Source organism: Macrosteles quadrilineatus, unplaced genomic scaffold (assembly GCF_028750875.1).
Source record: "Macrosteles quadrilineatus isolate MER2022 unplaced genomic scaffold, UCM_ALF_1.0 Scaffold_4__1_contigs__length_99947679, whole genome shotgun sequence".
In the NCBI taxonomy this organism is placed as follows: domain Eukaryota; kingdom Metazoa; phylum Arthropoda; class Insecta; order Hemiptera; family Cicadellidae; genus Macrosteles; species Macrosteles quadrilineatus.
The window spans coordinates 74071789-74092032 of NW_026542597.1; the positions used below are offsets into that span (position 1 = coordinate 74071789).

General features: G+C 37.9%; 1 protein-coding gene across 3 annotated transcripts in view; it reads left to right on the forward strand.

Annotated features, from left to right (window-relative positions):
- Window positions 1–20244, forward strand: part of LOC128992018 (E3 ubiquitin-protein ligase UBR4-like) — a 105099-nt gene that overhangs the window by 56910 nt on the left and 27945 nt on the right. For 2 of the 3 annotated variants that reach the window (XM_054415356.1, XM_054415357.1), the window contains exons 43-59: window positions 111–312; window positions 1034–1205; window positions 1870–1989; window positions 2187–2432; window positions 2750–2872; window positions 3017–3228; window positions 3747–3908; window positions 4597–4755; window positions 6055–6210; window positions 6879–7053; window positions 7906–8056; window positions 8331–8550; window positions 16550–16699; window positions 17367–17561; window positions 18143–18232; window positions 19017–19285; window positions 19980–20124. In XM_054415356.1, the coding sequence (XP_054271331.1) occupies window positions 111–312; window positions 1034–1205; window positions 1870–1989; window positions 2187–2432; window positions 2750–2872; window positions 3017–3228; window positions 3747–3908; window positions 4597–4755; window positions 6055–6210; window positions 6879–7053; window positions 7906–8056; window positions 8331–8550; window positions 16550–16699; window positions 17367–17561; window positions 18143–18232; window positions 19017–19285; window positions 19980–20124 (2947 nt within the window). The remainder of the gene's footprint in view (window positions 1–110; window positions 313–1033; window positions 1206–1869; window positions 1990–2186; window positions 2433–2749; window positions 2873–3016; window positions 3229–3746; window positions 3909–4596; window positions 4756–6054; window positions 6211–6878; window positions 7054–7905; window positions 8057–8330; window positions 8551–16549; window positions 16700–17366; window positions 17562–18142; window positions 18233–19016; window positions 19286–19979; window positions 20125–20244) is intronic. The other variant, XM_054415358.1, reaches the window with a different exon arrangement.

Sequence of the window (20244 nt, forward strand, 5' to 3'; positions counted from 1 at the left end):
TTCTAAGATTCTTTTGATACAGTTCAACGAGAAGTCAATTCCACTAAGTTTTGTCTGGTTTATTTTTACAGATTGTTTTTTAAATGTTTACCAATAACTACTTGTTGTAGGGTGGTGTGTGGTATACTGGAGGTGTTGGACAGCACTATACTGCTGATGAGTGGAGATCAGCAGAGCAAGGTGCCAGTGTCTACCCTCACTTCGCTGGTGTCTTACTTGCTGATCCTGCCTACAGCTTCCTGTGTACAGCGACATGTCAAGTCTGTACTGGCCGCACTGCATCCCACACGACAGTCGTACCACAACTACAAGGTGAGGGTCACAGTAAACTCTCATTTGGGGCCCTGAGTGATAAATGTGCTACTTCATAACCGAAAGCCAAACCCTGTCTCTCACCCACTCGGCTGCAATGGCACAGTCATGGTTGCAGGCTACTTTATAAAGTACTTAAAGCACAGTTCAGATTAAAAGCACCTGGATTAGGTAATGAAGGTCTTTCTATTTCCTTAATAGAAGAACAGGCTTATATTAATATAAAAATCCGGTGAAGTTATGGTGATTTATCCTCGATTAGCAAATTTAGAACCAGGGGTTTTGAAATTAAAAAGTGAACCATTTATAATTTGTTATTTTTTTACACAATGTAACCAAGAATAACTTGTGACTGAGGGGATTTTGTTTTCCTTTCCTAATGTCTTGCAAATGTATTTTAATATTTGTAGTCATTTGACCTTGTGTTGAACTAGAATTTAATTTAATAGCAGAGGGACATTCTATCAAGGATGTAAACGCTAACCATTAGGGTTATTCATACACATAATTAGTAATGTTTTTTTTTCTTAGGTTCTGTTACTAGACACAAATAATCAAATCTAACAAAATTTGCATATACTATGTAAACAAAACAAAAGTCAGTACCTAACTAAACCAATGTAACTGAAGACTTGTAGGAAATGTGTATCAAAGCTGCAATTCAAAAAGTAATAATTTTCAATAAAAATTTAAATTAATGATTTTACAAATTTGTCTGCAGGACCAGGTGTTACTTAGTTTCATATCCAAGTCGCTTGCACAGCTGCGTCAGGTAGAGAACGCCAAGGACCTGGACGCTGAGGCGTTCTACCGCCTGGTGCTCATGACCAGAGCGATTGCTGTCACTAGACCTCAGAATCTGGCCAAGAACGCTACGTACGAGAGTTCATCAGGTCAGTGGTGCTATCTGGGAGTGGCACCAGAATGGCTAAATGTTGGAGCTGGAAAAAAAAACTGTACCGTAGATAACATTGTCCACATTTACTTGTGCTGTTTTTTGTATTCAGTAGAAAACATATACACTAGTTTTGTAAACTAAAAGTTGTGTTAAAATTAATATCATACGCCCCATAGTGGCTTAGTGAACGAAAGAGCTGCATTTAGGAATAGATCAGCTGGTTTATCTGAGAAAATTAATTCAAGGTTCCTGGGGCTTATAAATACACAAACAATATGCAGGATAACAACACAGTTATTGAAAGCTGTACACAACATTTCCTGGAGAATTGGATATGTGGCTAACCTAGTGGTACCCGTCTTGGACATCGGTGGGATGGTATGGGTTCAATATTTGGCATTTCCACAAAAGTTTTGTTTGTTTGTTTACCCTATAAGCGTTTGTGATTCGTTTACAAAGTGCTGCTAGCAAAGGAATGAACAAAGACAAATTATTCGGTTTGTATAGCATTTGTGAGGCAGGGCTTCAATGGCTTAGTGTAAGTTATTTTTTGCGTCTCTGTTCATGTTTATTTTTAATCATTTATAGCTTATCTCATTGGATGCTGGTAGACTAAACATTTTTTAGTTGTTTTACTCTACTGTATATTTTGGTTGCAGACTCCCAAAACAAAGGACCAGAGAACTCCAAAGAGCTGCTGCACCAGTTGACAGAGATTATGTGGAAGCTACATGCAGTGAGACCTGCGAACCCTGCACTTGCGTCTGTCTGTGTACCAGGTGACGTATATAGACATTTTTGTCTAAAATTAATTGTCATAAAAAGCAGCATTTGTCTACTAAAGTTAGATTGCATAAAAGTTTTTTTTTTAGTTTTGTGATGTGTTTGATGTGAATGACAATGAAATAAACATTGTATTTTTTCTTAAGCTTAACAATACTTAACAACTAACATTTACCTTGGAATCTTCCCACAGGTCTGACCCACGTGGAGGCCACTATACACTGCATCGTAGAGATGATCCACTCATACACTCTAGTAGACGGAAGTGACAGCACTGTCTCACTGGCTGTCAAACTCTACCTAGCACTGCTGTTGTGTCCAGACACAACAGTCAGCTTCAGCGCCAAGCAGGCGTTCATACGAGTGTTACGGCCGAGACTCAAGCGGCGCAGGGTGTTCATCCCCTCCCCGCCACACTGCAGCACGCCAGGTCAGCTCGGTAATGTACCGAGCCGCACTCCTAGTTTTGGTTTTTGTGGAGTTTAAGTTGGTTTTTGGAGTAAAGACTCAAGTGTTTGTAAATTTTTCTACGCTACTTGCAACAAAGGTTTTGAACGTATTTTGGACATAAAATGTGTCAAGAAAAGTATTTTGAATTCTACAGATATTTTAAAAAGTATTTGATATAATTGTCTGATAAACATAGTCAAAAGCATTAAAACAATTTGAGAATCCAATCAATCCATAAATCATTTTTAAAAGTTAATGTTAAATCAAATTACAAAAGAATCGTGTGAACCTTATCTCTATTTACAGGAGCTGCAGAGTCAGAGAAGGCAGGTCCTGTGTCTCAACCGTCACAAGAGTCCTCGGAGGCGGACCAGGCACACTTTGAGGTGGATGCTGTGGAGCCTATGGTGCTGCTGGGCGGAGGCGCTGGTGAGTCATTCCATCTTAGCATCAGTAGAGTGTCCAAGCTTAATACAGAATCCTTTGAAAAGATTCAGATTCAATGTTTGTTTTGCACAATCTGAATAGGCCTTAAAAGTTTATTTCATTAAAAAATGTCAATTGCCTGTGCAGTAGCTGGAGGTAGTGTGCCGGTCAACATGCAGGTGCTGTTGGGAGCTGCAGGGTTCGCTCCTTTGCTTGATATCCCTCCTGATGCAGACGACGAGACCATGGTAGAGCTGGCTATAGCTCTAAGTCTACAGGACCATGAGGGTGCGGCCAATCTGCAGAGTATCACACATGGGTTAGCAAACCTGCACAACCTGGCAGGGCCTGCACTAGAGGTAGGCACTTCTTCATCAGATAGGTGATAAGTATGGTAGTACAGATTAGTTAATGCACGGAGGAAACTGGCTTATGGGAAAACCATGTGCTTTTAGCTCTAGTATGTTGTTCTGGAAATACACTTGTGACAAGTAAGGAACAGCCCTAGCGGCAAGCACTGTGCGGAAATTCCTATCACACAAGGTATAGGGTCTTCCTCCACCATGAGCGTTGTAGTACATGCAAGGGGGTGTTGGACTTTGTCTTAGACACCGTCAGCACTAGTGCGAGACATCACTTAAGTGAACCTTAATTCTCTGCGGTAAATGTTAGTTTTTTAAAAAATACCACTTGGCTTAGAAATAAATTAAGGGCTAGGAAAGGAATACACAATGAACTCGCCCAAGAAAAGAGTTTCAGGCCATGGACAGTCCAAAAAACAAATCACATTTAATTTAATATTTTGCCTCTATTTTTTATCTTAAGAAGAAATTAGTAGAGTAGCAGTAGAGCAGTATAGTCTACTCTGCTTTTGCAGGTGCTGGCCACTCAGGGCCTGGCCCAGGTACCAAACCCTGCAGGTACCAGTCAGGAGGCCGGCCACTACAGTGACACCACGGCCAGCGCAGGTGCTAGTGATGATGAGGGCTCTACAGCAGCGACTGATGGTAGTACACTACGAACTTCTCCTGCTGAACAGGTTAGCAAATAAATAACAGAAGAATAGGTTTTAACTTTGAATATTTCTTGTTGTGTATTTTTATTAGTTAATTCATCAACATGGGTTGCAAATGGAGAGTTTCAATGGCAGAAGTTTTTGTTTGGACTCTGTATTTTCAGTTTTTGAAACGGTTATTTTATCGGAAAATTAGAATCACTGTGTGATCAACCAATTATTTTTGAGAATGATGCATGGATAAAATTGGTGCTTAACATTATTTATACAATTTGTTGACTTGGTTTCAATTTGGAAGAAGGAAAGGGGACATAAACTAACCTGAGGTAACATGCTGTTTGTATGTGGTAAAAATTATACTCAATATTTCACCTCTTTTTTATTATTTTTATAAACGATAAGTAAAAATAATAAGTAACTAAATCTATTTTCCTTACTATTTTATTTAATGATTTGTTTGTGTTATAAACTGATTGGGATTCTATTGGGTTCGTTGGGTTGTTTTTTATCTTCCTAATTAATTGAGTTTCTTAGCTACCCCCTGAATAATATACCTTTGTTTGAATTGAAATGAAATGTGTAAAGCCTACTTCTTCTTAATCCAGCCTCCGGTGACGAGTGATTTTGCATTATGTGTGAAGATGTTATTCAAATATTTACCTAGATTGTGCCAACACTAGTCAGTGTGATTAATGATTGTATTGTATATCAGGGAGGGAGTGAGAGTGGTGGCAGTGGTGTAGACAGCATTACTGGAGAACACAACTACAGCATGTCCGGCCGCAGCTCAGCCTACGGAGACAACATACAAGAGAACCTGGTGGGGGCTAGGAGTGAAACAAGCTCTTTGGGCGCTCCTGCTGGCTTCCAGGTGGGGCTCTAACATTCATTAGTTAAAAAGATAAATCAAAACATAAGTTGACAGGATAGTTATATATTGACAAAAATTAATCATACAACTGGGAATGAGTCATGATTTTCAAGGTTAAACCTTTCACCTTAATATCAGTCATGTTGATTCTTGATTCCTCAAACTTAAAATAATTTTAAGAAAACCTTTGACGAATCTTTTATTCTTGAAACTTTGCGTCTTAGGATTGAATACTGATTCTGAAATCTTTGTCGATTTCTGCAAAATCATAATTTTATACCGTGTCCACATTTACATCATGTTAATGTCCTACAACCGTCCATTGTCAATTTTCAACTGCACAAACTCTACATACAGCATCTGTTCTGTTATCACTAGTATGGTATAAAAAATGTATTTAGCCATAATTAATTGACGATCCCTGGGGTTCAAAGGGTTAACACAGTTTACCTATTGGTTAACATATTCTTTGAGGGTTGAGGACGTTTCATAGTTCCCATTGCGTTGTAGTAAATCAGCTTAGTTTCTAGAAATCAAACTCCTTATTATAGAACTCTGTTTTATTATACAATACAATACAATATTCTTTATTGTTAATTCGTCAAGAATTACAATAGTGTCAATACAATAGTGAATTGTACATGTTAATTTTCATAAAATTCCTTTATTGAGTAGAAGGGTCTTGCGATTAGCCACTTCTTCAGCTCCTGGTGTAGCTTGTTGCCAGTCAGGTCTCTCAGGTAGTCAGGTAGATGGTTCCTCAGCTTGCAGCCGGTGTAGGAAGGTTTTTTCTCCCAAAGAGTTGTTCGGTGAACTGGTAGTGCAAATTTGGAGCCATGACGGGTGTTGTAGTGGTGCAGGTCTTGGTTTCTTGGGGGGTTTATTTCATTCACATACTTAATGGTTTCAAGTATGTAGAGAGACACCACTGTGAGGATTCCTAGGTTTATAATTATTGTTGTTGCGTTATTGTTATTGTTAAGACCAAAACTAACCAATTTCCACTTGATTTCTATATACAAATGAAATAACCTCAATATATTTCTTAAATTTATTTGTTTACACTTCCTCGCAATTTCCATACAAATCATCTTGCCACATTTAACTTGTTAAGAAAACCCACCATTCCCTTCATTCCCACTGTAAATGTAAAGTATGAAGTAGGTTCAAGATCACCTTCCAAACCAACATTTGAGGTATCCTTGCAAATATCTACCCAACCCATATTTCCAAATGATTCCCCAACTACAAATATTCCACCTTCATAATTACCTGCAATTGTAGTTTTCTCTGTTGCAGAACCAAGAGCCAGATGGCACTGAGGTGGAAGCTGAGGTAGAGACAGAGGGAGGCATCAAGCTGCATGACCTCAGACTCAGCATCCTGGAGAAGCTGATACAGTTTGTACCCAAGCTGACTGAAGTTGGCGGTGTCAGAGCGATACCCTTCATGCAGGTATGTTTAGACAAATTCTCTTTTATGTTGTTTTCTAACTGTCTAGCTTTGGGATTGGTTTTTTCAAATGAAGGTGTAAAATGCCATCTCATTTTTTGGATATGCCGGGGAATGAACCTATTCCTCTCGCACTGAGGCCAGAGATGTTAACCTTTAGGCTAGCTACACCCCCCCATTCATTGAACCACAATGGTAAATTTAATGGTTTCCCTATATGTTTTCTCAGCTAGCAATTTGTTCATTATTGTATTTTAAGATCATCTAACAGATATGATGCTGATACTAGGGTAAGTATTTATTAAGTCAAGAAGAGTAAAGGACGTTGACTGAATGAGATGATAGCTTTATTACTCACTAAAAGGAGATGGTTCTTTAACCAGGACCATTTAAAGTCCAATGATGACAGCTGGATCCAGTTAAGAACCATAAAAAACTATTGGATTTAGTCAGGATTTAACCGGCTACCTGCTGATTACCTGATCAGCATTCGCTTTAAGAGAAAAACTAGTTGCATAAGTTAACTCATTTAGTCTTCAATTTTGAACCATCTAGAGGGGTTAAGTAATCCTCACCACCCTTTCATATTCTTCAGAATTCACATTTCAACACTACGCTAACATTTTCAATATTGTTCCGATGTTGAAACTGATCCAATGGTTGGCTCGTAGGTTGTGCTGATGTTGACGTCAGACCTGGATGGTAACGAGGAGCGTGATCGTGCATGTCTAGAGAACCTGTTGACAGCTGTGATTGGTGAACTGTCCATGCGTAGTCCTGACATGTCCGACGTTTGCAAGAGAACGCCTCAGAGAGAGGTGCACCTGGTCATCATGCGACTGATCAGTGAGTGCCAGCCGAGGGTTATTTACCATGTTGAATTGGGTTAAAGGGATGCTTGCAAATTTGACATGGATTTATTTGAATTGTTTTTTATCAGTATTTTCCTTTGCAAATGTTGATAGCGAAACTCTTTTTTACCAAAATGTTGTTGCAGTGTGAATTGATTCTGCTTGGTACAGTTGAGTGTGCTTAATTGTAACTTCTATCATTCAATATCTTTAATATTCTTTCATCCCATCCTTTGAACTATCATACATAATCAGTCTGAAAAACATGGGTTATTTGAATACTTTTTTGACGATTAATTAAAATTTTGTACATTAAGAACAGCTGGAGCATAACAAGTTCAATGCAATGGAAACAAAACACTGCACAGTTTTGGTACAAGACCTACTCTTGTACCACATTACCTTGTCAAGGTCATTGCCAGCTTTTCCTTCCATACTCCCTCGCTACACTTGCCTTCACATGTGTTCTTTTACCTACCAACCTTTGTTTTTACAGTACTACCAAGGTCCATCAGTTGATTATTCGTGTACCACTTACAAGTCATATGAGTTTGGTGCTTTTTTGAATTTTTTTATTTGTTTTTTAGGCATAGTTCACACCAAAAAAATCAATTTAAAATACAAAGCCTAACAAATGTGTCTTTGGTTATTGTGGGGGAAAATAGCAGAGATTGATACCCTTATTGAATGTATGTGTTTCTAACAGTCATGCAATCAAAAGTGTAACTTTTCCATTTCCAGCTTTGTCACAAAACTTTTCTAATTCCAAAGTTTAATTACTTGGTGTTCACATTACCCAAGCTACGCTGTTGTTACTCTGTTGCTCACCTGGGGTTTTGTTCTGCAGGTGTTCTAATGTCCAGATCCAAGTCTAGCAGCAAGTTCAACACGGACAACTGTGGATTCATCTCACAAGTAACAGCCAGGATGTTACAACAGGCTGGAGTCATCGACTACTGTCTACAGCTGCTCAAGCAGTTCCTTTCATTCTGGAAGGCGTAAGTTGTGCATTGAGTTTTTGAAAGGCCTGTTAGTATTCTGTTGTTCTACGATGTTTTCTGAGCCTGTCAAAGTGATTTACAGATGTTAGGTTCAGGTTTATAGTACCTTTGTGTTTAGTTTTACACAGCAAATTTAACTTAGCTGTATAGCATTTCTATATGTCAGCTTGAACAAAGTCCTTATTCATGGGGCTTGGTAGTGTCAACTGTAGTTGTAGCATAACACTTCTGATTGTCAAACAATATTTAACAAACATGTGTTCTCCGGCAGGAGTGGAGGTGAGGAGTCGTCAGGTACTGTAGGCGGGGGAGTGTTGAAGCCTCACCTGAACATGTCTCCGCCTGACATGTCCCCGTTCTTCCTCAAGCAGTATGTCAAGGGCCACAGCAACGATGTGTTCAAGGACTACCCCCAGCTACTGACTGAGATGGCGCTGAGGCTGCCCTACCAAGTGCAGAAACACTCCTGCTCACTCATCACGTTCGAACAGGTCAGTGCTCCAGTTCAGGGGAGTTGTAAGTGGTGTGATTGCCTTGTTTATTTTGGTGTAGTATTTGCAGCCAAGTTAGGTCAATACTTATGTTTTTCTTCAACAAAATGTTGGATTGTTGATTCTTGATACTTAAGAGTTTGTATTTGATACCTTTTGTGCAACTGCAATGATGTTGTGTTTAGTCACTCAAACTTTGCAATTCACTTTTGTTTGAACAAAGGGGAATTAAAAATTAAATTCCTGACTTTGCTACCAAACTGAATAATTGCTGGTTCAATAGATATTTGTTAATATAGTAGAAATCAAGTTTATTGATCTGTCTAAACAGTGAGTTACTACCTACTGGAAAAATAATAAATTCATTTGAGTTCAGAAAATATTATAATGATACAAAATTAAATTAACCCTTTACAAATCAAATCAAAACTATTCTCTTGATGAGATATTTAAGTCCAAATTGGAATAGACAGAGAGGAATGATGTGTAGAGATGTACTCACGACCTCGAAGAGAAGAAATTAATGAATGTTCGTTAATACCAAGTAATGGAGATTAACACTTCTTGAGAAAATAAAATATAACACTGTGTGCACACAAACTTCTGGTGAATGTTCCTCACGGTTAAATAAAACTTCTGTTGAAACAATAGAGTCAATAATTGATGATTTAATATGGGATACTGAGACCCATGGTAAAATAATTAGAGGGATTCAGAGACCCTCATAATGTTTTATTCACATGAAGACTGCATAGTAACTGAGTGAGTTGGAGCAGTGTACAGGAAAAACCACTGTTCAGTCTATATCATGTCGGCTGGAACTGATAAGCAGGATACGCAGCACATTCCTCTGCATTGTCTGCCTATCTCTCTCTCTCTCTCTCTGTCTGGCTTAACTTAATACAATTTTATTTTATGAACTCACTTAAAATATTATTCTGAATTGAACCAAAAAGTGCAGTGATTTATTTACACACAAAACATTTAAATATCTATTATTTAAATGACAAAACAAGTATTATTTTATTTAAAATAAATTTAAGTTTAGACCTAATTTGAGAATGCTCAAACATACCGCCCACCGAAATTTCAAAGGAAATTTCTAGCATCTTACTTAAAAGGGTCAGAATTGATTGAAAGAAGAGGTACCAATTTCACAGCTGGACGTTGGAATTCAGAGTCACTGGTCTTGACAGTCATCACTCGAACAATTCCATCACTGCCTGGGTGAGTCTTGATGATTCTTCCAAGAGGCCACTGCAAGATAGGTACATTTTGATCCTTAAGAAGAACCAAGTCTCCGATTTTAGGGTTTGTAGAAGATCTTGTCCATTTTCCTCTCGCTTGCAGGATGTTCAAGTATTCCACTCGCCACCTCTTCCAAAAATGTTGAACCATCTTGTGGACTAGTTGCCATCTTGTAAGGACGTTTTCTCGAAGATCAAGAAGAGAAGGTTCGGGAGGAGCAACAAGAGGACATCCAACAAGAAAGTGTCCTGGAGAAAGAAAATTAGTTTCTTCTGGACTAGCTGACAAAGGACAAAGTGGTCTTGAATTCAGAACTGCTTCTACTTGGGTGAGCAAGGTTGACCACTCTTCATAAGTCAAAGCAGTTTCTCCAGCTATCTTCCTCAAATGCGTCTTGGCTGATTTCACTGCGGACTCCCACAGTCCACCAAAGTGTGGGGAGTAGGGAGGATTGAAATTCCATTTTACATCCAGTTTAGTCGTTTGCTGTAGAATTTCTTCTTGTGTAGTCTGATTGGAATACCATATTCCCAGCTCTCGAAGACGATTAGCTGCTCCTCTGAAGTTGGTTCCACAGTCGGAATACACTTGTTCAGGAAGACCTCTTCTAGAAATAAAACGTCTGAAAGCAGCCATAAAGGCATCTGTTGAGAGTGCGGTTACCAGCTCTAAATGTAAAGCTTTAGTAGCCATGCAGACAAAAACACAGATGTAAGTCTTGGCAGTGGTTGCTTTTCTTCTTAACGACTCTCTCATAGTCAAAGGTCCAGCAAAGTCAACACCAACATGTAAAAATGCTCGGCTTACATTCACTCGTTGCGAAGGAAGATCAGCCATCATCGGGGAAAAGGTTTCAGCCTTTAGCTTGAAGCACCTTAGACATTTGAAGGTTCGCTGACGGACAATATTTCTCAGTGATGGTATCCAAAATCGTAATTGAATCAGAGCTTGAAGCAAGTTGGGTCCTGGGTGTAGGTAGATTTTATGGTAATAATCTACCAACAATAAGGTGAAATGACACTTTGGCAGAAGGATTGGGTGTCTTTGATCTTCTGGGATAGCTGCATTATTTAGCCTGCCGCCCACCCTGAGTATCCCCAGTTTGTCAAAGAAAGGGGTAAGTTTATGAAACTTATTGAGGACAGCAGTTGCACATCTTCTGTCGCCATCAATAGAGAAAAAGTGTGATTGAATTTTCTTGATGCAGGATAGTAAGGACTCTTGAATTTCCTTAGGCTGAAGGGGTCCTTTAAGACGACTAGTACTGTGTAGTTTAGCTTGACAATTGTAGATAAATCTTCTGATCCAAGATATTACACGTAAAAGTTTGTAGTATGAAGAATAGTTTTCTATCATCTTGATAAGCTCTGGCTCAGTACTATTTGAGACAAGCACTTGTGGTTCAGCTTTCACTTCAGGTAGGGGCTGCAGCTGGAACTGTACTGTAGACTCTGGCCATTTATCTTCAGGCATATTCATCCACTTAGGGCCATGCCACCATAGATCACAGTTAGTTAGTTTATCTGGTAAAAGTCCTCTAGAACCATGGTCACTAGGATTTTCCTCTGATTTAATATGTCTCCACGATGAAACAGGAGTATGTTCTGAAATATGTGCAACTCTGTTTGCTACAAAAACTTTAAGCTTGTAAGTTGGTGTATTCAGCCATCCTAAGACAATTGAAGAATCAGTGAAGAAAATAGGCTTCTGAAACTGATTACTGGTGAATTGGCTGAGGGTTTCCATAACAGAGTGGAACATTGTTGCAAGCAGGTAGGCTCCACACAACTCTAAGCGTGGGATAGACAGTGTCTTGATCGGGGCTAACTTAGTTTTGGCTGTTAGAAGGTTTGTAGTTATTTTGTCACTAATAACTCTCAGATACAGTGCAGCACAATATCCTTTTTCGGAAGCATCAGCAAATCCTACTATTTGCAATTTGTATGGTTTGTCAGATGTTACAAATCTTGGAATACTAAGATGTTGCAGGTTCTCTAGCTGAGTAGTCAAGTCATTCCATAGAGTCTTCAAGTTAGTTGGGATTTCCGAATCCCAGCCCAGCTTCAATTTCCATAGGCTTTGTATTATGCTCTTTGCAATCATTATCACAGGAGAAACGAATCCTAGAGGATCAAAAATCTTTGCAACAGCTGATAGGATGGCCCTTTTAGTAAACACAGGGGTAAATTGTTCAATCTGGTATGCAAACGTGTCGCTTGAAGGGTTCCATTGAAGTCCTAGGATCTTGACATTTGAATCTTCACTAGATGAGAGGTTGATCTGTTTGATATGTTTTGAAGGATTGATTGCATTTAAAATTTCCTGAGAGTTACTGGCCCATTTACTTAGACCAAAATGACCTTTGTGTAAAAGATTGATTACTTCATCCTTGAGTTTCAAGGCTTCATCAACAGTAGAAGCACCAGTGACAAGATCGTCGACATACATGTCTTGAAGAATAGCCTTTGCTGCATGTGGATAGTCAGTCCCTTCATCGGTTGCTAGCTGTTTCATGACTCTCAAGGCTAAAAAAGGTGCAGAGGTAGTACCATACGTTACTGTATTCAGTTCATATTTCTGAATAGCTTCAGAAGGATCAAATCTCCAGAAAATGTGTTGATATACCCTATCAGAGGGATGAACTAAAATCTGCCTGTACATTTTTATTATATCAGCCACAAAAACTACTGGATACATCCTAAATCTTGTCAAGATACTTTTGATGTCTTGCTGTAACTTTGGTCCTATCATAAGATGGTTGTTTAGAGACGTGTTAGAGTCAGTAAGGGAAGAAGCATCAAATACTACTCTGAGCTTAATCTGTGAGCGATCTTCTTTAGTAACAGAATGGTGCGGGATCACATATTTTGAAGTAGATGATGTGGGGCTCATGTGTTCCAGTTCAAGGTATTCTTTCATGAAATTGCAGTATTCAGACTTAAGTAGAGAATTCTTTGTCAGTTTTGTTTCTAGACTGTATAGTCTTTTCAGAGAATTTCTTTCAGAGTCACCAAGATGCTTTGGCTCACTTTTAAACGGTAGGCGAACAACGTACTGGCCGCTCTCAAGTCTGTAGTGAGTCTCTGTAAAATGCTTTTCACAAGCTAAATCTTCTGGGTTTTCTTTGACTGGGATAGAAGCAGGTTCCTCGAGTTCCCAAAATCGTTGCAGCTGATTATGAATATCATATTTATCATAAGCAAGGGTGAAGAAAGAAGCATTCATATTAGTGGATGATTGACAGTCAAGAACTCTCCCAATAGCAATGTAGCCAAAGACTGATGCAAACAGCTTGGGTTGGTTTTCATGAAGAGTAATCGAAGATCCAAGCCAAACATCTGGAAACAAGTCAGAGCCCAATAAAAACTCAATAGGTCCAGGTTCCCAAAACTTAGGGTCTGCTAGTTCAAATTTGGTATATTCCGACCATAAGTTAGAAGGCATAGTGAAGTTGGGTAGGTATGAAGTAATATTGTTGATCACAACAGCTTCTGTTTTGAGGATAGGGGATTCCTGATTTTTTGGCTTCAGATGACAAAGTGCTTTGCCTTTTGCACCATCAAATATGGTCTGGCCAATAGCCGATATCTTCTTTGGATATGGAGTTGTCGATAAACCAAGTTTGGTGAGGCATTTGTGAGTTATGAAGGAATGTTGACTTCCTGAGTCTATCACTAGACGTATGGGTTGAAATCTTCCGGAAGCATCTTTTATCTCAGCAACTACAGTACCTAGCAATATGTTGCTATGTTGAGGAAGAGTTGCGGTCAAAGACGAAGTTGGTGCACTAGTAGCATTATCTTTCAGTTCTTCATCAGCTGAGGTTGGAATATGTAGTAACGAGTGGTGTCTCTTCTTGCAAAATTTACAAGTCCACTTTGAGTTACACTTTCCTATAGTGTGGTTGGCATACAAGCAATTTTTACATCCATGCCAATTTTTTAACATCTTGTGTCGCTCATCAACTGTTGCATTCATAAAATCTTTACATCTCCAGAGTGTATGACTACCACTGTTGCATAGAAAGCATGTGAAACCTTTATTGTTATCTTTCGATTGCATGTTATTTCCTGGTGAGTTAGCCAAGAGTGTAGCTCGCATACCACGGCTAGAAGATCTAGTATTATATCCTTTAATAGCGCCACTAGGCTTCGCAGAGTTATTGTCATGTGAGGATTGATGAGAATTTCCAAGGGCGAGCTGTAATGCTAGGCATCGTTCCCGTAGAAATTTTGTAAGATCATCAAAGACAGGAAAATCTTTATCTTTGTGTTGAAGTTCAAACTGTTCTCTGGTCGCAGAATCTAATAATCGAACAGCAATATGAAACAATACAAAATCTGCTTCATTTGGAATTTTTAGCAGTTTAAATGCTGCAATATTGTCTGAAACTTGTGATACAAAATTCTGTAGAGAATCAATGGTAGGCTTGCCTTGCTGTGGCTTAAACTGGATGAGCTGATTTAAATAGTTAGAGGCTAGCATACGTTTATTATTAAACGTGTCGTTCAATGCCTTCCATGCCAAGTCATAATTGTCTTCTATTAATGGCAAGTTACTTATAACTGCAGAAGCTGTGCCGACAAGTGAGGAAACCAGGTAATGGAATTTCTCCATTTTAGTCAACAAAGCATCATTATGAATAATTGATAAGAATGCATCACGGAATTTAGGCCAGTTTGTAATTTGTCCATTGAAGTGGGGCAGATTGATCCGAGGTAAAATTTTATTTGATCTGTTTTCAGATGATATAACTGATTCATTAGGATTAATGCTTTGGCGTGAGGGAGGTGATGTTGTCTGAACAAGAGCCATAAGTGCTTCATAGCTTGTGTGTGCCTCGTAGTAATAACGTTTGGCCTTGGTTTGCATAGTCAGATCTGCTTCGACAGGAAATTCTGAGACTTTTCCTTCATCTTCATGTAGGTCAATAAGTTCATCCCAAAGAGTTTCAAATTTGGAAAAATATTTCTCTAACACCTTAAACATACCCTTGAATAAGTTCACTTGAGCAGGATCTTTGAGAGCTGCTCTACCCTTCTCATTAATAGTTTGGACTTCCTTAGCACTATCTGATAATTTTCGCTTCAAGGCAGAAACCTTACGCTTAAAATCTTCTGCATCCATTTTCCCCTCAGAAATTGAATACCAAGAGAAAATTTAAATAATCAAAGGCACAAATGTTTGAGCAATCTTTACAAAAGTATGAACATGACAAGTACTATATACTTCAAGATAGCAAAAAAATCAACAAAGAATAAAGAATACCATTAATTCATAATGAAAATAGATCAAAAAATCCATATCATGATTTGCTAAATGATTCAATAAAGATTGTATATAATATTACAGCAGCACATAAAACAAGATTGTAGAATATAAATCAGCAATATTTATTTGTGTTAAAAACTATTCAGCAGAAGAAAATATTTTCAGATTAAATTCTCAAAACAACCCTAATAACTCTTAAAAATATTAATAAATCACAAATCCAATACTGGAGAAATGTATTGAGCGTTTTACGATTAAATATCTAATTTAAACTAAGACAAAATGAATACCAAATATTTTATATGATAACTACCTTTAAACAAACAAATTCTCAACTTTAATCTACAATAACCATCAAATACAATTAACCTTACTTTGACAATTTAAAAAATGACCTTCAATGTTTCTTTAAAAGGATATTTTAATTTACAATTTTTTATTTATTAACAAATGACTAAGTTAATCCGGCTCGAAGGACCAATATGTTTGAACAAAGGGGAATTAAAAATTAAATTCCTGACTTTGCTACCAAACTGAATAATTGCTGGTTCAATAGATATTTGTTAATATAGTAGAAATCAAGTTTATTGATCTGTCTAAACAGTGAGTTACTACCTACTGGAAAAATAATAAATTCATTTGAGTTCAGAAAATATTATAATGATACAAAATTAAATTAACCCTTTACAAATCAAATCAAAACTATTCTCTTGATGAGATATTTAAGTCCAAATTGGAATAGACAGAGAGGAATGATGTGTAGAGATGTACTCACGACCTCGAAGAGAAGAAATTAATGAATGTTCGTTAATACCAAGTAATGGAGATTAACACTTCTTGAGAAAATAAAATATAACACTGTGTGCACACAAACTTCTGGTGAATGTTCCTCACGGTTAAATAAAACTTCTGTTGAAACAATAGAGTCAATAATTGATGATTTAATATGGGATACTGAGACCCATGGTAAAATAATTAGAGGGATTCAGAGACCCTCATAATGTTTTATTCACATGAAGACTGCATAGTAACTGAGTGAGTTGGAGCAGTGTACAGGAAAAACCACTGTTCAGTCTATATCATGTCGGCTGGAACTGATAAGCAGGATACGCAGCACATTCCTCTGCATTGTCTGCCTATCTCTCTCTCTCTCTCTCTGTCTGGCTTAACTTAATACAATTTTATTTTATGAACTCACTTAAAATATTATTCTGAATTGAACCAAAAAGTGCAGTGATTTATTTACACACAAAACATTTAAATATCTATTATTTAAATGACAAAACAAGTATTATTTTATTTAAAATAAATTTAAGTTTAGACCTAATTTGAGAATGCTCAAACACTTTTCCCCCATCATTTTTTTCATATTAATAAACTTAACAACACAAGATCAAATGATCATCAATTAATAATATACATCCCCAGATGATCAAAAACTAGAACTTAAAAAAAATCTAAAGTAATGTTGTTGTGGCAGGCATGGTTCTACTTTTTGTGCGAGTACATGATGACCCAGCAGGCTCCGTTTATAAGACGACACGTTCGCAAACTGCTTCTGTTCATCTGTGGCACCAAGGAGAAGTATCGACAACTCAGAGATCTGCACTCACTTGGCTCTCATATCAAGGTAATTCACCTCTACTCTACTAATGTTCAAAACCACTTAAAACAATAACGTTTGAAAATGTTGGGCCTTTAGATCATGTTTATTCAAATAAAAGTGGTGACTGTTCAAATAAAAAGTAAATCTGGCGACTGTAAAACCAGGGTTTGCCACCAGGAAAATTGCTCAAATCTTTTTCCTTGAATTCTGTGGTCCATGCTGATTTATACTATATTTGAATCACCGTATTACCATATGCCTTCCGTTACTGAGTTATTGTGTTAAATTAATGCTCTAGTGCTGCACCCTGTTGGTAATCCTTGTAACTTTAATGCTGTTGAACATCATAGAACAGAACCAACTTGTTTAATTGAAACAGCTGTTAAGATTCATTAATTCCATTTCTCATAAGGTTAACATGGGAAACTCCAGAGCCACTGGGGCGGAGCCGATTGGACGGATCACGAAATTGATGGTGTATAAACCTATTCCATGAAATTCTACACGTATGTACCAAGTTTTGTGGCAATCGGTTCAGCGGTGTCTGAGTTTATCACTGCCAAATATATATATATATACAAACATCCTCTTTTATACTTTTAGATTTGAATCACCGTATTATCATATGCCTTCCGTTACTGAGTTATTGGGTTAAATTAATGCTCTACTGTATTGTACTGTTGTATTGCAGGCTGTACAGCAGTGTTGTGACAACGGAGGGTTCTCCATAGGTGGGAGTCATCCGTTCAGTCTCAGCTTGTCCTATGATGCCCTAGTAGAGCTGATAGAACACCTCAAGGCCTGTGTGGAGGTAGCGTCCTCACGCATCATCAACTGGCAACTCTACTGTCTGAGACACGAAACCATTCTGTCGTTCCTGCTGCAGGTATGTTGGTTGATGTAAACTGAAGTTTTTATGAATTGACTTAATTGATGGGTTTGGTTCGCTTTCCTTTAAAAGTGTTTGTAATTCTATCTACAAATTTCACTATCAAAGGCACAGAGAAAAATATCCTCCGGCACAGCAAACCAGCAGACTATGCTAAATTGCAAATTTCCATTTTCCTGATTGGATTTTAACTCAAATATTTCCATATTTCCAACATGTCAGATTTATTCCCCCATCTAAATAACATTATTATATCTTAAGAGTACTAAGATTTGCTGCTTCGGGGAAAAGAACAAGTTTTTTTCAGTAAAATGTTTGTAGTATTGTATATCAAAACTGAAACTGGTGTTATACCTGAAACTAAATAGATAGTTTTATTTTGAATTAATAATTAATCTAGACATGCAGGAGGGACTCAAAGACTTCAGAGAAGAAAGGAACTATTAAATTTGGCCGATAATTCTGTGCCAGAGTTTTATTGATTCTTGACTTGATTTTCAAAACAATTTTACTATTCGTTGTTTCCTCATATCACGTTCTGCCTAACTGATTATTGAGTTGTATTGTTTTGTGTGCAGGTAAGCTGTCTGTTGGACGAGGTTGTGGCTCAAACCATCCTACAACTGCTGCAGTGTGCCATCTGTCCAGTAATACCTCAGGCTAGCCAGGTAAACAGACTGTAGCCTATTACTAAGACTCTTACACTTACTGAGTTTAAAATCATTGTTGTCCAAAATGTGTACATTAAATCCCTGTTTAACTGACATAATCGGGGGTAAGACCGTTGTTAATCGCTGAGTTTTCAGATAAAGTTAAACAATAGTTACACTTTTAAATGTTAATTTTTTAAGTATTGTATATTGTATTTTGAAATCCCTAACCCTTTGAAGTGTGGATTCATTTGTGTTTGGTAAATGTTTGTCCAAGTAGGTTCAATGTTTCACTAGTTTGTGACCAATGTAGATGTTGTCAATGTGTATATGTGTGTCGTCTGTCAGCAATGTCATCCCTTGTATCGTTTCTCTCATTGTGCGCTTGTATTTATTCTGCCATGAAAATTTTTTAGTGTTACACTTAATGTTAATTTTCTTAAATATTTTTTCTAAATTTGTTTAATATTGTGCTTTTAAAATCATACTGCCAATCTCAACATTCAATCTCAACATTTTTGAGTTTTGAGGAGTTGTATTAACTACAACAGATTAAAGATACATTGTTAACAATTGCAATTTTAGATTTGGTTTAACATTTTCAATTCCAAATTTACTTTTATTGTAAAAAAAACATCTTTATATAGAACTTGAACCACACTCTGAAGTTTATCAACCCCTTAAAGTTTGACAATGCCTGAGGCACCAATGGGAACCCCAAAAGTCAACATGTGGTTCATGCATTACGGGTGGATTAGTCAATTAATTCCCTTGCCTAATCTAACCTTTCCAATCCTCGCAGAGTGACAAGTCAGCCAAGAACGGCAACACCACAGGCAGCAGTGGCAGTGGCAGTGGTAGTGGCAGTGGAAGCGGAGGAGGCAGCAAGACGGAGAAAGAAGCTACTACAGAGACAAGTGAAGAAACCACCAACTGTGCAGCTCTGGTCAAACAGCTCAACAAGTGTGTGGAGAGAGATCTGCTGACAAGGTTCATACGTACGTTCCTGCTGGACACCAACAACACCAACATCCGCTGGCAGGCTCATGCGCTGGTCGTGGCTATATACAAGTGAGTGAAATGCAAAGACTGTTGTTAAGGTTGAGTGTTGTGTGTGGTCTACAGTTTTATCAGCAGATTTTGGATGAATTTCATATCATAAGTCCGAATGGTCCATGTAGCCATTGGTACTAGCGAAATTGAAAACCCAAACAAAGGCATTACAAAACAAAAGCATTGGAAAATATGTTTCTTTACCCTAGGCTAATTGTTGGATTTTTTGTTTGCCTAGGCTTGATATTAAGTGAGCGACTTTGAAACTAAAATACTTCTAAAGTTGGTAAAGTTGGTAGAAAGATCTTGTCATGATGGCTGTCAATTTAGATTCGTTCAATTGATCGGAATAAAACTGCAGTTTTGGTGAATCAGTGGCTCATTAGGCTGAGGAACCGAGGCAGGTAAGTTGTGGGTTTGCGACTCAGTCCCACAACTTCTCACCTCAACTATTCTTGTACTATACTAGCCCACCCCTTGCTTTGCTTGAATCGTTCCAGGCACAAGCCGGAAGGCCTATGTGGACAGGTGAATGCAAGATAGCAACAAGTCTGCCAAGCTCTTAAAATAATCCAGTGTATTCTTAACAATAATCTTTTATCATCAAGCAATGTTCTCCAAGTATCATTTTGTAATCCTCTCTTTGTGTTTATATGGGACTAAGTTGTACCAGGGTAATTCACCTAACCATCATTGGTGTGTTGTGTGGTAGAAACTCAGACAAGGCAGAGCAGGAGACAGTACTGGACTTGATGTGGTCGCTGTGGCCCAACCTGTCCACCTACGGTCGCAAGGCTGTACAGTTCGTAGATCTGCTGGGCTACTTCTCCATCAAGTGTACTAGTGTCTCAGCCAAGGTAACCTAGCTATGACTTAAGTCTGTCAGATAATTAGGTTAAAAGAAAATAAGTTTTGGATATCCAAGTAACAGAAGAATTTGAATGATTTAAAAATTTAATAGGGGTCTGCAGGCCAGG